This window comes from Mustela nivalis (genome assembly GCF_964662115.1).
Source record: "Mustela nivalis genome assembly, contig: HAP1_SCAFFOLD_2401, whole genome shotgun sequence".
NCBI classification, from domain to species: Eukaryota; Metazoa; Chordata; class Mammalia; order Carnivora; family Mustelidae; genus Mustela; species Mustela nivalis.
The window spans coordinates 47,404-61,986 of NW_028134264.1; the positions used below are offsets into that span (position 1 = coordinate 47,404).

Here is a 14,583-nt window from a genome sequence, read left to right on the forward strand (position 1 = left end):
TCATTGGGTTAAGCCTCTGCCTTCGGCTCAGGTCATGATCTCAGGGTCCTGGGATCAAGCCCCACGTTGGGCTCTCTGCTCAGCAGGGAGCCTGCTTCACCCCCCTCTCTGCCTGCTTCTCTGCCTACTTGTGATCTTTCTCTCTGTGTCAAATAAATAAATAAATAAAACCTTAAAAAAAAAAAAGCATATGGACAGGGTTACTACTGAAACCAGGTTATGAACCTGGGATTATAGATCATAAAATTGTTGTGCTTTGCTTGCACACCTTTGTAAGGATTGTAGATCCCCTAGAACATCTTAATGAACGAGGCAATGACAAAAGGCTATTCCCAGTTCGAGAGTCGGGTTTCCCCACAAGAAACGAAAGTGTACATGGGGGAATGCGGAAGATAGCAGCCCAAAGTGAATACCGGAGTCTTGGTTTACTTTGTACTGGTTTGAGCAAGCCGTTGGCATCGCGCCCTCAGGCAAGGAGCCCTGGAATCCGAGAAGGTCTGTGAAGGGAGAAGAGCGCGCATTCAGACTGGGGCAAGGCGAGTTTGAGGAACTGGTGAGACATTGCAGGAGAGATGAAAAGGGTGTGCAGTGCGACATTAAGAAACTGAGGTTCAAGAGAGAAATTTGAGAGTATGACGCAGATGGCAGTGAATACCAGGGAAGTAGAAATCACCTACGGAAGAGAAGAGAGACAAGGAAATGCCCCCAAACCGAAGGATTAATGGAACGAACCCAGCAGAGGAGGCTGACATAATTTCAGATTTCTCCAGACTGTGCATGCAAAAAAAATCCCCTCGTACCTTTTACCCGGATTCCCCAAATGTTAACATTTTATCACATTTGCTTTATCATTTTCCCTCTCTCTATATTCACTGTTTTCCAAACCATTGGAAAGTAAGTTGCAGACCTGATACCCTGTTACCCCTTTACCTGATACACCAAACCTGAATGTTCATTTTCTAAAAATAAGGACATGCTCATCAATACAATCATCAAAATCAGGAAATTAACCTGGATATGACACCATCAGATAGTAAAACACACAGCTTATTCCAGATTTCACCAACTGTCTTCACGTTCTTTGTAGCCAAAGAAAATCCTGGAGCAGGCGGGGCATCAGCCGCCGGTGTCTCTGGTCAGGGTGTGCCCTCAGAGCGGACGGGACGTGCTGATGCTCAGATGTTCCGTCATGTATCCCAGGAGGAATGCAGCCAAAATTCTCTAACACACAAAGAGGCCCAGGCTCTTTGGCAGATCGGAAGAGCTGGATTCCCCGAGGCTGGTAGAAGACGGAACCCTTGGGAGATGGCTCTTCCCTGATTTAGGAAACCCCTGCAGGGAAAGGACACAGCATAGGAGAAGCTGTGGAGCGGGCCATCCTGAGATGGCCAGGCGCCTCCAGTGGCTCGAGGGCCGGGTGAGTCTCAGGGGAAGACCCCAGGACCCTGAGCAATAGGGGAAGGGCTTCCTGGGCTTGTCCTTGAGGAGAGGAAACCCCAAGATCCAACGGCTTGGGAAGGTGTCTGAAGCCAGCTCCAGTGATTTCTCCACTGTGTGCATGGTTTCTGTCGGAGCCAGAGTCAGGAGGGCCAGGAACCAGTCACCACTCTTTCTTTTCTTTTCTTTTTAAAAAATTTTTTATTTTTTATTAACATATAATGTATTATTAGCCCCAGGGGTACAGGTCTGTGAATCGCCAGGTTTACACTCTTCTCAGCACTAACCCTAGCACATACCCTCCCCAATGTCCATAACCCCACCACCGTCTCCCTACCCTCCTCCCCCTGGCCCCCTCAGTTTGTTTGTGACATTAAGAGTCTCTTATGGTTTGTCTCCCTCCCGATCCCATCTTGTTTCATTTATTCTTTTCCTATCCCCCAAGCCCCCTACGTTGCATCTCCCCTTCATCATATCAGGGAGATCATATGATAGTTGTCTTTCTCTGATTGACTTATTTCGCTAAGCATGATACCCTCTAGTTCCATCCACGTCATCGCAAATAGCAAGATTTCATTTCTTATAATGGCTGCATACTATTCCATTGTATATATATATATACCACATCTTCTTTATCCATTATCTGTTGATGGACATCTAGTTTCTTTCCATAGTTTGGCTATTCAGTCACCACCCTTTCCCTGTTCCTCCTGCTGCATCCAATACCATGGTCTACAGGCAGCCGAATGGGGGTTCTTTGTGAAATGACCAGGGGAATTTGACATAGATGACAAGTAGATGGTATCAAGGGATTAGTGTTAGCTTTTTTTAGATGTGGTAAAGGCATATGGAAATGTCCTCTTTTTAAAAAGAGAGACAGGCTGGGGACCCTTGATCTCAGCTCAGATCTTGAGCTCAGGGTTGTGAGTTCAAGCCCTGCATTGGGCTCCATGTTAGGTGTGGAACCTACTCAAAAAAAGAAGAAGAAGAAGGAGGAGGAGGAGGAGGGGGAGGAGGAGGAGGAGGAAGAGGAGAAGCATGCTTTTGGAGACTGCAGAGGAGAAAGAGATGTGGTGTGTGGGATTTTTTAAATGCCTAAAGAAAACAAATGAGTAGATGTAGTAAAAATAGAAAATCTTGGTAATTTAGAATCTGGGTGTTTTACTAAACTATTTCCTCTACTTTTGTGTCCTTTGATTTTCATTTAAAATGAAAATAGGGGCGCCTGGGTGGCTCAGTTGGTTAAGCGTCTACTCTTAGCCCAGGTCATGATCCCAGGGTCCTGGGATCGATTCCCACAAGGGGCTCCCTGCTCAGCGGGGAGCCTGCTTCTCCTTCTCCTTCTACCACTTCCCCCTGCTTGTGCTCTCTCTCTCTCTCTCTCTCTCTGTGAGATAAATTAAAATCTTTAAAAAATAATAAAATAAAAAGAATAAAAGGAGATATATAGGGCACATTCCCCAGGGTTTAGGGTTTAGAGCATATGAGTGGTATGACTGTAGTGTCCCCCAAATCATCACTACAGCCATCAAGCATTATTCCTGCCAATCTCTTCCCTCAGGCTAGATTCCCCGACCCTCACAAATTGGGGAACAGCCTTTGTTCAAGGGCCTCAGGCCTGGTGCTGACCAGAGTGTGTTGCTAAAAGGTCTTGTCACTGTTCCCAGGAAGACGTGCGAAGTGTCATGCAAACACAGGTCCCAGGGGGTGACTCGGCCTGACCCGGGAGCCTTCTTCAGGTGGGTCCACAGATTCCTTCTGTCCCCTGGGGCCCGTAAGGCGCCACATGGCCATTGCTAATGGCTTCCAGCTCTCACTTGCTTTTCGAATCTCAATTCAAATGTCAGCCCGGGCAAGAGCATGGAGCAGGCCGGGGACAAGCTCATACCATCTGCATTCGTATTTTCCTCCGTCATCTTGACAGTTGAGCGCTGGCAATATTACAATTCAGACGCCGTTCTGCGTTTGAAAGGAAAATTATGGTTTTTCAGAGTGCAGCTGGTGTGCGAGTGAATAGGACGGAGTTTCTGTGAAGCTTTTCCCTCACTTTATGATATGAAAATAATAAAATGTCGCTTCAGCATGTGGCTCTTGCTTCAAAAGAATAACCAAGAGGCGCAGAGTTTGGGGAACAAAGGCAAACAAAGCATCTTGTTCCACAGTAATCATTTTAATAAAAAGCAAAGACAGCAAAACAATCATTTATAAATGATTTCTTCTCTCTTGGAAAAGTTAACACTGTTGCTGCTGTAGAAACCACTTGGAAATGAGCTCTCTCAGTGCCTATTTAAGATATATTCCTTCTTTCCTTATTGGATTGCCTGGGTGGCTCTGTCGTTAAGTGTCTGCCTTCGGCTTAGGTCATGATCCCAGAGTCCTGGAATCGAGCCCCGCATCAGGCTCCCTGCTCTGTGGGAAGCCTGCTTCTCCCTCTCCCTCTCCCACTCCCCCAGCTTGTGTTTCCTCTCTTGCTGTCTCTCTGTCAAATAAATAAATAAATATTAAAAAAAAAAAAAAAGATATGTTCCTTGTAACCCATTTCCCCTTGGCCGGTTACGCAGGGAAAATGACAAGCCACTTTCCTGGAGGGAAACTGAGTCCATAGTGAGACAGAACTTGCAAATCACTCCAGAAGTGTAGGCGCAAACGAAACACACATGGAAAACAGAGGCAAGACGAAACAGGCAGAGAAGTAGTGTTTTCAAGCCTTTTTCTTGGGTCAGTTTTGCACATTCTACCAGGACACCTGCTTCAAGAAATCCATCACCCAGGCCAATCTCCCCAGAATGAGGTGTTTCAATACTCGTGTGGTTCCATGTCTCTCTCGGCCACCAGGAAGCAGCTGGGTGCTGGTAAATGTTTCACAACCAGCCCGCTGGTGGCAGAAACTTGATATGGGGCATCTGCCCATGTCTGGGGGGTAGATATCCCACCAGGGCTGATGTCAAGCCTCCAATGTGATGTCACCGAATGGTGGCCTTGGCAGAGACGCGCAGCAGCACGCCCTTCATCCCTTCATTGCAGGGCGTTTCTGCCTCGAAGATACGACAGCATAACCTCGCCAGCAGGGATAATAGAAAAATGGAGTAAAATAATTGGGAAGTGATGAGCATTGAGTATTTAATGCCTCTGTTTTTAATGTATTTTATTTTTTGTAATATGCTTTCATTGTAGGTTGATATCATTTCTTTTTCTTTCTTTTCTTCTTCTTCTTCTTCTTCTTTTTTTTTTTTTTTTTTTTAATGATGGCTGTGTTTAAGAGCCAGCTCACTAAACTCACGATCCCCTCCTGGGCCAGTGCAAGTGGGCTCCAGCACCCCGCTGGCACAGGGGCTCCCCTTCCAGGGGAGACTATATAGCACACCAGCCACCTGCCGAATCCTGTCTTCTCAGACATCTCTGTTGCTTCCCCAGCTCCCCTTACAGGAGATGAGCATTCTTTCCAGACAGGGGATTCCGGGAGCCTCCTGCAGGACAGCCTCCTGCAGGACAGCCGCAGGACAGCGGGAATATTGGCGACTTCCACCTGATCTCAGGGCTTTCAGCCCTGCCAAGTCCAGATGGTGCTGTTGGGCCATCGGAGCTCCCTGCACAGCCCTGGCCTCTGTTTGACAGATTTCATGCAAGTCCCTGGCACCTCCTCCTTCCATCCAATCAAAGCCAGCAAACCTCGTACGGGAAAAGCCCAAGAAACCAGGTGCTAAATCACCCAAGGTCAGGCTGTTTGCCAGCTTCCCAGCCTCTCAGTTGTCCGAGGCAGCCTTTCCTTCAAATACAACATTAAGCCAAATGCACCATCTAGATCTCACACTATAGCATCCTCGGATCTCAAGGGCAGACGGAAACTTCCAATGGTGAAGCCGGGACCACGGCGAGAAGCAGCAGCAGCCAGCCCTCCTCCCCCACCAGCCATAAAGCTGCTGTCTGCTGGCTCTCCTCCCTTGGCACGGAGCCACGGTCACGGGCGGGAGCTGCTTGTGATTGCTGACAGCGGGAAAGAAGCTGCGGAAAAAGCTAGGCATGTGGCTCAATGCTTCATGTTCACGAGTATGTGTTATCACATTTGTAGGTAGATAGAGAAAGGAAGGTTTGGCAAGATCAAGGGCCTCTCCCGAGATCACACGAGCTATAGGTTATGGAGTCAGGATTGGCACCAGGGCTGTCTAACTCAAACTGGCATTAATTGACGTTAGCCCGTGTTGCCTGCCAAGGAGCATGAAGACCCTGGCGGCGGGGACTCTAGTTGCTGCTGTGCCTGGGTAACGTAGTGCGAGTCAAAAATGTATCACCCTGAGAGATGACGCTGGAGTGCCTCTTAAGGGAACCCTCTTTGTTTAGGAAAATGATTTTAATAAGCCACCCACTGGGGAAGGGGAAATCTCGAAGGTAAGGGCATTGGCAGGACTCAAGCTAGGAAAGGACTGGCCATGCTGCTACAAAGGAGAACACCAGTGGATTTGGTTTGTCCCAAGCAGGGAGACGGGTGGGGTGTGAGGTGATGGGCTCCTTGGTGGTGTATCCAAAGAACACTTTACAAAGGGGGTTCCGTGTCTGCATTTCTGTAATTTCTATCTCCTTCCACATCCCTGCAACACACATGTGCCCACACACACAGGCGCATTTGAATTTCGTGGTGTGTGGAAATGGGAGAGAACTGAGCTTCGTGTCATTGATGGACTGCGGGGAGGACACCCCGTCATGGCTTAAACTGAGGTAGCAGAAGTCTGGCATCTGCTGTGGCTCCCCAAGTGTCAGCGCCTTGGAGATCACAGACATCCAAAGGCCCAGTTATCAGACGTGCCAGGATCTCAGGGGCTCCGTGGGCCCCGGCTGACGTATGGGCTACAGGAGGGAAGAATCTGGCCTAGTGGCTGGCCGCAGGTGAACGTGCTGCGGAACTAAGTGGGAAGACACTTTGGACTTTGTGGCTCACGGCCACTGGAACATGGGTCTCAATCAGGACCCCCTGCTGGAGTGCCCAGTGGGAGAAGTTTGGGGCCTTCAAGCCCTTGACCTCCACGGAAGGCCACAGAGGCCTCCACACATCCAAGACATTCTGCAATGAGGAAACGCCAGCCACAGGAGCCTTCAGCCAGCTCGGCAGGGGCCTTCCCCCCTCACTGAGCATGGATCCAGTGAGCTGGGGCTAAATGGTCTTGGCGGGTCTGAAGGCCCGGCCATCTGCCAGCTTGCACCCTGGAATCTCATATACGCCTCCAGGGCTCTCACTGAAAGCCATCCAAGAGATGAAGCCTACAGAGCCGGCCCATCACCACCATGTGGATCCAGAGAGGCTCGGCAGGAGAAACGGCCGAGGGGGAGTCCTGAATGACGGCAAGTGCTAAGCACCACGGAAGAACACAGCCACCTCGGGCAGTTTGCTAAACCAGAATGGGAAACGGGACTGCCTGCATCCCAGAGCTACTGCGGACTAGTTAAGTGACCGTGGCCTCTAGGATTCAGATCCCCCATCTATAAAATGGGGACTGAACTGGTGTCCAGAGTGCTGTTACTCCTGTGTCCTCGAATCTGGCTTGATGGGGCACCTGGGTGGTTCAGTCGGTTAAGCGTCTGCCTTGGGCTCAGGTCATGATCCCAGGGTCCCTGCTCAGTGGGGAGTCTGCTTCTCTCTCTCCCTCTGCCCCACCCCGCTGCCCACGCTCTCTCTCCATCTATCCCAAATAAATAAAATCTTAAAAAAAAAAAAATTCTGACTTGTTGGGTGACGTTCTCAGTGTTGCCTCGGAGCCACAGCGAACACCAAAGGGTGCAGTGAGACTACCAGACAGGGTGGGGACACCAGCACAGGGCTCAGGAGAGTGTCACATGTCGGCACGGGAACCACACCAGGAGAAGGAAGCTGAAAAGCTTGAAGGACCAAAGTTGCACTCAGCTGTGTGTTTTGGAAGGAAGGGCTGCAGGGTCTGGCCTGAGACTTGGGAGTGGAAGCATAATATGGTTTTCAGGAACGATTCCAACAACATATTCCTGAGTTTGGGGGGGCGGGTAGGGAGGCTGCCTTCCAGGTAAAAGCATTTTAAAGTCATGATTTGATCTCAAGTCGCAGAGAAAGTCATAAACAGCACGAGGCTTGCTATTAGCCTGTAGCAGCAGACGGAAGGACACGAGTTTCAGGGACGGTGACAAAGATGACTGTTGTCAGGGCCCATCCCCAGACATCTGCAGAGACTGACAGCAAAGAGAAGCCTCAGTTGCGTGGGCAAAGGGAAGCATTCAGCTGAGGTGCCCTGTTCTGCCGGCTTCGGGTTCACTCGGCCGTGGTTCCTCAGACCCACCTGAGGGCACTGCGGCTCCAGGCCTGCCTGCCCACGGTTTTCTGCAGAAGGACCAGCTGTTACCTGGGGGACCCTGGAGCCCCCAGCAAGTCACCTCCATCTCCCTGGACTTGCATCAGGGCCAGCATTCGTCAGGACTTAAGGATGAGCCAAGGCATGTCTCTCCCACTTCCCCAAAGCTAATGAGAATCCGTGTCGTTCATTTTCTTCATAGTTTCAAGGAACCCTTCCTCTAATGAAGACGTGTGCATCATTCTTTCGTTTAAACCCCCAGAAGAGCCATTTTTTCTTCCTTCTCCCCGGAATTTCAAACGATTCCAATTTCTTATTTCTTCCCCTGAAATGTCACAAAACTACCCCAAGACCTGTCTCCTTCCCTTTCCTCCTCGCCCCATCTGCAGTTGTCACCGACTCCTGTTAGCTGGGAGCAAAGAGTCTACCATGGTGGTGGTTAAGAGCTTATAATCCACTTTCACTGTTTTATCAGGTTTTAAAGACCTACAGCCCCAGACCCACATTCTCGAAAAACCGTACCCCGCAGCAATCAGACAGATAGCATGAAGACGTTTTTCCCAAGTGCAGAATCATATATATTCTGAGTGATGGAGCTATTGGCATTCAAGTTCTGACCAGTTTCAAGATGCTACTATCAGGTAATGGGAAGACCGTATACAGACACTGCAATTTATGTTACATTAAGGAAGACTGTTAATTGGTATAAGAGAGTCAGGAGTTTCAGGTTCAGGTTCAGATACATCCAGAAGGCTATGTGGATACACTGAGAGCCTTACTCCTTCCAGGTGGTAAAGCTCTCTGAGAAGCTGCATCCTTTTTTCAGGCCCCCCTACCACTGTTTACTGTGCTGATGCCAAGAACTCAAGAACTCATGGCCCTTGACTCCCTCAGAAGAGGGATGATGAGAAACTTACAAAACCAGATGTGGGAGGTATTCTTCTACTACCTCCCACACGGTGCACAGTCTCATCGATCAACTCACTTCAAGCTCAAAGCACCCTTAAGAGGTAAACAGCCATCTGCCCTATTAGAAGGGGAAAAATGGGAGGCAGAGCCTCCTGGATTGTGCAAGGTTGTCAGCTCTTTAAGGGGAGAGCCAGAACCAGGAACTGGCTCTGTGTCCCATGTTCCTTCCAGCAGCAGGACTTGAAGACAGCTGGAATGAGTGTGGCCTAGACCCATGACCAAGGCTCACAGGGCCCATGGCCCGTCTGGGAAATCCAGGGGGACACGGGTGTGTGGGGAAGCGGGAGCTGTGATCCAGGTGTGATCTAGCTCTCTCTGCTTCCGGGCTGGGCTAGATTTCAAGCAATGGTGGCAATGACTATATAGATGTCACTAGCAGTTGGAAGATGGGCCCCCTTTGACAATCCGGAAGCCAATCCGGAAGCACCCTCTCAGTGCTCCACTCGGGACAGGGCCTTCTAGCGTTCTTTTAGATCAAGTGGGGAGACTGGGCTTACACTGAACAGTGGGAATGAGTGAATGCAGCTTCCAGAAGGTCATCACTTGGTTCAGATGTTTACACAGAAAGTGTTCGGACAATTCCAACAAGAACAGACCTAGAACTATCCTTCTAAACCCACCCTGAGTGGTAGAGGTAAGGTAAATGTCTTAACCTGCATAAAAGTGAAGTATTATTATTTGTCAACTGTACAAGACACGTTACTAGAGTTACAACTGAGTGGCATGCACCCTATGTTGGAGCGTCTGAACTACAATTGTGTAGGACGGTATCTCCAGGACATGGAGCCGAATATTGTTCAATTGTCTAAGTGTTACTTGGTGAGATGTGCTTTTAGCCACAGTATTTAAAAAGCCAATTTCTATTTAAATGTGTTGTGAAAAAAAATGTTAATAGTTTTGACTTTATACACATTTTATACTTACAGCAGAGTAAATACAGGAATTTATACACCCGAATGGGTGTTGCTGCCTTCAAACTAGTCACCTGGGGAAGATGGACGATGTTTAGTCCATGACTATGTCTAGAGCCTTCCTTGGAAACTGTCCACTTGTACGCTTTCTCATTGTTATCCTTTATGGATAGACTTATTTTTTGAGGAAAGATTTTTTTTTTTAATAGCCAAAGAGCATTAGAAGGTAAGTCTGAAAAATAAAAAGGATGACAGAGTTTGGGACCACCTCTGGGGAGGGGTGGTGTGAGAACTGAAGTCTGATTATAAGGCTGTGAGGCCTCTTGCCTTGCAAGACCTCAGAGATAATTCCAAAGAGGACTTCTATCAGTCCTGGGCACATGCAACATCACTGCTCAAGAGTATAGTCTCCTAAGGAAATTACAAGGATTATGGTAACTCTTGAGTGCTTACATTTTAGTGTATTTGGTTGAAAAGGGAGTCTTGCTCATTCTCATACTTCACATAGGCAGAAATGGAAAACCCCATCTCCACGATGTCACCCAAGGGAAGGATCATTATCTACTGCTTAAACAGTTAAAATGAAAAGCACTTGGTGTCCCGCCTACATTATCCAACCGCCCTCCCGCTGAAGGTACAGTGAGTAATTCCTGAGTCTCCCCGGTTTGGAAAAAGTGGGGAAAGACAGGTCTCGGGAACTTGGCCGGGACTAGAATGTCAAGGCGATTAGAATGTGTTTCCAATGGCTCTATCCACCCAACAGGCCCACTACACCAGTGCATTCAAGGAAACCTTCTAGAGCTAAGCAGTACACAAAGTTTAGGAGAGAAGGGGAAATGATTATCTTCCAGTAGCTTTCTGTGATTAAAAACCCACCGGCTTCTGGATGACAAATGAACAGAGTCCACTGACAAGAAAGTTCATGGCATTCGATTCTAGTGCACGCGTAAGAAATAAAGTGTGTGGCCACTAGCTCATTGAAGTGCATTTCCAGCTGAGGCCAAAGGCAGCAAAGGTGCAAGAGGCTGCTGGGGCTGGCATTAGTTGAAGCAGGGTCTGTAAGTTCAGCGTGGCAAAGCAATTTGTAGAAAGCCCCAGTTCCACAGCAGGAGATCTGCCAACCGGTGATGTCAGATAACGCTCGCTCTCAAACTTTCTACAAAGTGCTTCATCGAAAATGCTAATGAGGAAGCTCCCTAAAACACCATATCCTGAGTGTCAGAGAAATATGGCCAAGATGGTGATTTGACAGGGAGCAGAGACTGACTGAACTGCGTATCCTTCAAGCATCACACACACACACACACACTTGGTGAAGAGCTCGTTAGTGCAGTCGCGTTGCGTCTCTTCCGCAGCCCCCCTCCACCGGGTGGTGGCTCCTGAGTGCAGCGTTTCCGGGACCCGTTCTGAGTTCCTGGGCTCTGCTGGTAACAGCCAGAGGCAGCAGCACAGTCAGCGCCTTCAGAGGCAGCCATAGCATCCAAGTGCTCGCGGCAGACCCCGGTCTCCAGCCGACCGCTCGGGATGTTGCTCTTGGTGAGTGTTTTTGTATTAGTCTCTGTAAAAACCACAAAGCTAAGCCGTTTGCTTAAATCATCGTTAGAAAGAATGCTGAGTGCCCAGATGGGATTTTCTAGTTTCTGTGCAAATGAAATCACATTAGTCCAGATTTTATTCACTCAAAACTATAGGGAAGCAGTAGGATTTGGTTTAAATGCTGCCAAAAAGCAGGAATTCACTTAAGTTTTAATTCGGAAGCAATCCTGTTGTTAATGTTGTAGCCGGCTTCGGGCAGCATGGGGGGCGGGGCCCCGGTTGTGCTCACTGAGGAATCCCGGATCTCTCCCAGTTCAGGCTCACTCTCACTAGAGGTAGACCCATTGTTGATGGCGTAGACGCTCTCTGCAACTCCCTGAGCTGAAGCGCAGCCATCTGGTTCTTTCTTCTCCCTGGGACTGGACAGTCCCGGGAGGACGGCCATCTTGCCAGTCTGCCTATTGGGCAGCAAGGACATGGTGTAGTCTGCGATGATGCCACCCACATCTAAATTGCACGCCTGGTCGAAGGCTAGGAAGCCGACGTTGGCGTTCGCCTCACACACCACAAAGGAGCCGTCGTCCATGATGAGGAGATCGATGCCACAGAAGTCCATGCCCAGGATGTTGGACACCTGAATAGCCAGCTGCTTGCCTTGCTCTGTCAGCGGGCACATGACACCCACACCGCCTGTGGGGAAAGCACAGCGACATGGTGGTGACGTCAAACACCAGGGACACGATGGCCCTTCAAAGAAGAGATGGGGCCATACGGAGAGGGGGCAGGGAGACAGCCATTCTTATTACTCACGGAAGATCTGCTTGGAAATCAGGACGCCCTTTGGGAAAACAATAGGGCCATTTCTTATCTAAGAGTTTTTAAAATGTTTATTTCCTCTGACCTACCACTAAGGAAATAATCTTATGTAATGGAAAAAAGCTTTATGCACCAAGATGTTGATGGCAGGGTTTTTAAAATACTGGAAAATCAAAATCCTGAGACATAATAGGCGCTCACTAAACATTTGTTGGTAAGTAAATGAAAAACCACAAATCTCTCGCAACAGAGGAAAGCAGCATATTTTAAAATCATGAATAATAATGCTCGTAGAGCACTGGTGATCCCATGGAAAAATACTTGGAAGGATTTAAGACTCGCAGCATGACCACAACTGTGCAAAAGATCTTGCCGGAAAGAACAATACACAAAAGTTAACAACGCCTGTCTTTAAAGGGTGGGATTAATAAGTATTTTTTTCACTGGACTTTGCCATGTTCTCCAAATTTTCTATGTGAAAATGGATTCCTTTTGTACAGAAAAAGCAAAATTAACATTATGTTGGGGCGCCTGGGTGGCTCAGTCAGTAAAGCGTCCGACTCTTGAATTCAGCTCAGGTCAGGATCTCTGGGTCATGGGACTAAGCCCCATGTCGGGCTCCACACTCAGCATGGAATCTGCCTGGGATTCTCTCTCTCTCTCCCTCAGCCCCTCCCCCGCACCTCTAAAAAAAAAATCTGAAAAAAAATTAACATTATGTTTTAGGAAGAGGGGGATGGAAAGGCTTGTGAGACAAAATCCTGTGCCAAAGACAGAGAGTCTGGCTGCCCTCACCTACAACAGAGCTAACCTCAGGTTCAATAGTCTCCTTGGAAGGACTTAAGACCTATATTCTAAGGTCCAACAACTAATGCCTTCACCTTAACAGGTCCCTTCCCCACCTGTTCAAATGCATAAGGAAAAGGCTATAAAAGAGTTTCAGACTAGCTCAACAGGAAAAGCAACAAGGATAAATGGCAAAACCATCTGGTTCCTACCTTGTTAAAGAATGCATATTATATGGTGACTAAAAAAGACAACATAAAACACCAGGTTCCATGGGGTGGTACCACACACGAAAAGGAGATGTTGGGTACTCAGCACTGTGCCAGCCTGAGCGTGGCATCTGCCCCCATCACGACACTACATCACCGTGTCTTGCAATGACCTGCTTTCGGGTCTTGTCCTCTGTGGAGCCACAGCTGTCCCAGGGCAGGGACTCTCTCTGTTAAGTGCACTCTCATGGAGTCTACTGGTGGCGACTGCTCTCGACCAGTATTCGTGAAGGAAGGACCGAACTGCGTCTCAGCCTCTGTTACTCACTATCTTGGTACACCCACAGGGCCAGTTAGGATCTAACCCTGGGCATGTGTTTTATCGTATTATCGTATTACCCACGACACATTCATTCAGTGAGGATGACGGAAGCTTTCTGTGATGGGGACAAGAATTTACATCCCTCCTGCAATGTCTCCATTCACCGCGACAGAAAACAAGATAAACAACAGGTTCATGAGATGGGGTTATGCTTTTGATCCAAACATAAACTGTAGCTTTCTCACTGTATCAAACATATAAGGAAAACCCAATCCTCGATGACAATGTAAAAGCAGAATGCGCTCTGCCTTCTGCCACTGCCTCAGTGCAGACGGTCATTACCTCCTGCCCGAGCAACTGTAAAAATCTTCCAAACTCCTCCGCCTTGTCTCTGCCTTCAGTCCCTCCTCTACCTGCCTGTCGGTTTTTCTCGAACATGGGTCCTCATGTCACTCCCTGGGTGAAACCCAACTGCTGAGTTCCAACCCCTACCAGAGAGGGTTCCATCTCAGTGCTCTGATACCTAGGCCTGACCTCTTGTCACAGCACCTACACCCATCTGTCCCCTTCCCGGGCTGCTTGCTGTGACAGGACAGGGCTTGTTTCTAATCCTTATCTGTGATCCCAGAGCCTAGCAGAGGGTTTGACAAGATAGAAGGGCTCGATCCACATGTACTGAACCGGTACAAATACCCTAAGGAAAAATCCGTAGTGAGGAAATGGACCGAGAACATTTGTCCCTTACCGAGGGAGCAGTTGCTCTGCATCCGTCCATCAGTGGAGCAGCGAAGCATGGAGCCTATCACCCGGCCCCCTACCACCACCACCCGGATGTCTTTGCCGTGTGACTCCTTCACATACTTCTGGAACAGGTAGGGCACGTCATGGCGGATCAGATGGCAGATGTCCGAGAGGTGATGTTTATCTCTGGCAAGAAAAACAGCTTTTCCTTTAAGAAGAAATATAAAGAGCAAGAGGAATAGTCAGAGAAGGCTTTGAGGGGAGTCCTTGCCCTCCCGTCTCCCTGCTCCACACAGCTGTCGGTTCTTTCTGAACCTGCCTTCCCTCGGCCTCTTCTGTTTCTCTGTCCAGACTCTTGGTTCTTACCAAATGGCCGCCGAACCTTGTGTTCTCTTGGTTTTACTCACGTCCCTCTCTCCCCTCACCACAACCCTTTTTTTCCAGGATGGAATAATGAGGTTATTCCAGAAACACAGAGGCGAGGCCAAATAAAATAAAATCCTGAGGATCTAGTCAGCTCAGTTCCAAAAGCATCTCCTATCACTCCA

At 48.6% G+C, this 14,583-nt stretch overlaps 1 protein-coding gene across 1 annotated transcript; it reads right to left on the reverse strand.

The window, feature by feature from the left end:
* Positions 1–8,299: 8,299 nt before the first annotated feature.
* RIMKLA (ribosomal modification protein rimK like family member A) lies at positions 8,300–14,268 on the reverse strand (the record flags this gene model as incomplete). The annotated part of the gene is made up of 2 exons (XM_082751130.1): positions 8,300–11,851; positions 14,040–14,268. Coding segments are annotated over 2 exons (720 nt in total), but the record flags the coding sequence as incomplete, so codon positions are not given.
* Between the last annotated feature and the right edge of the window lie 315 nt (positions 14,269–14,583).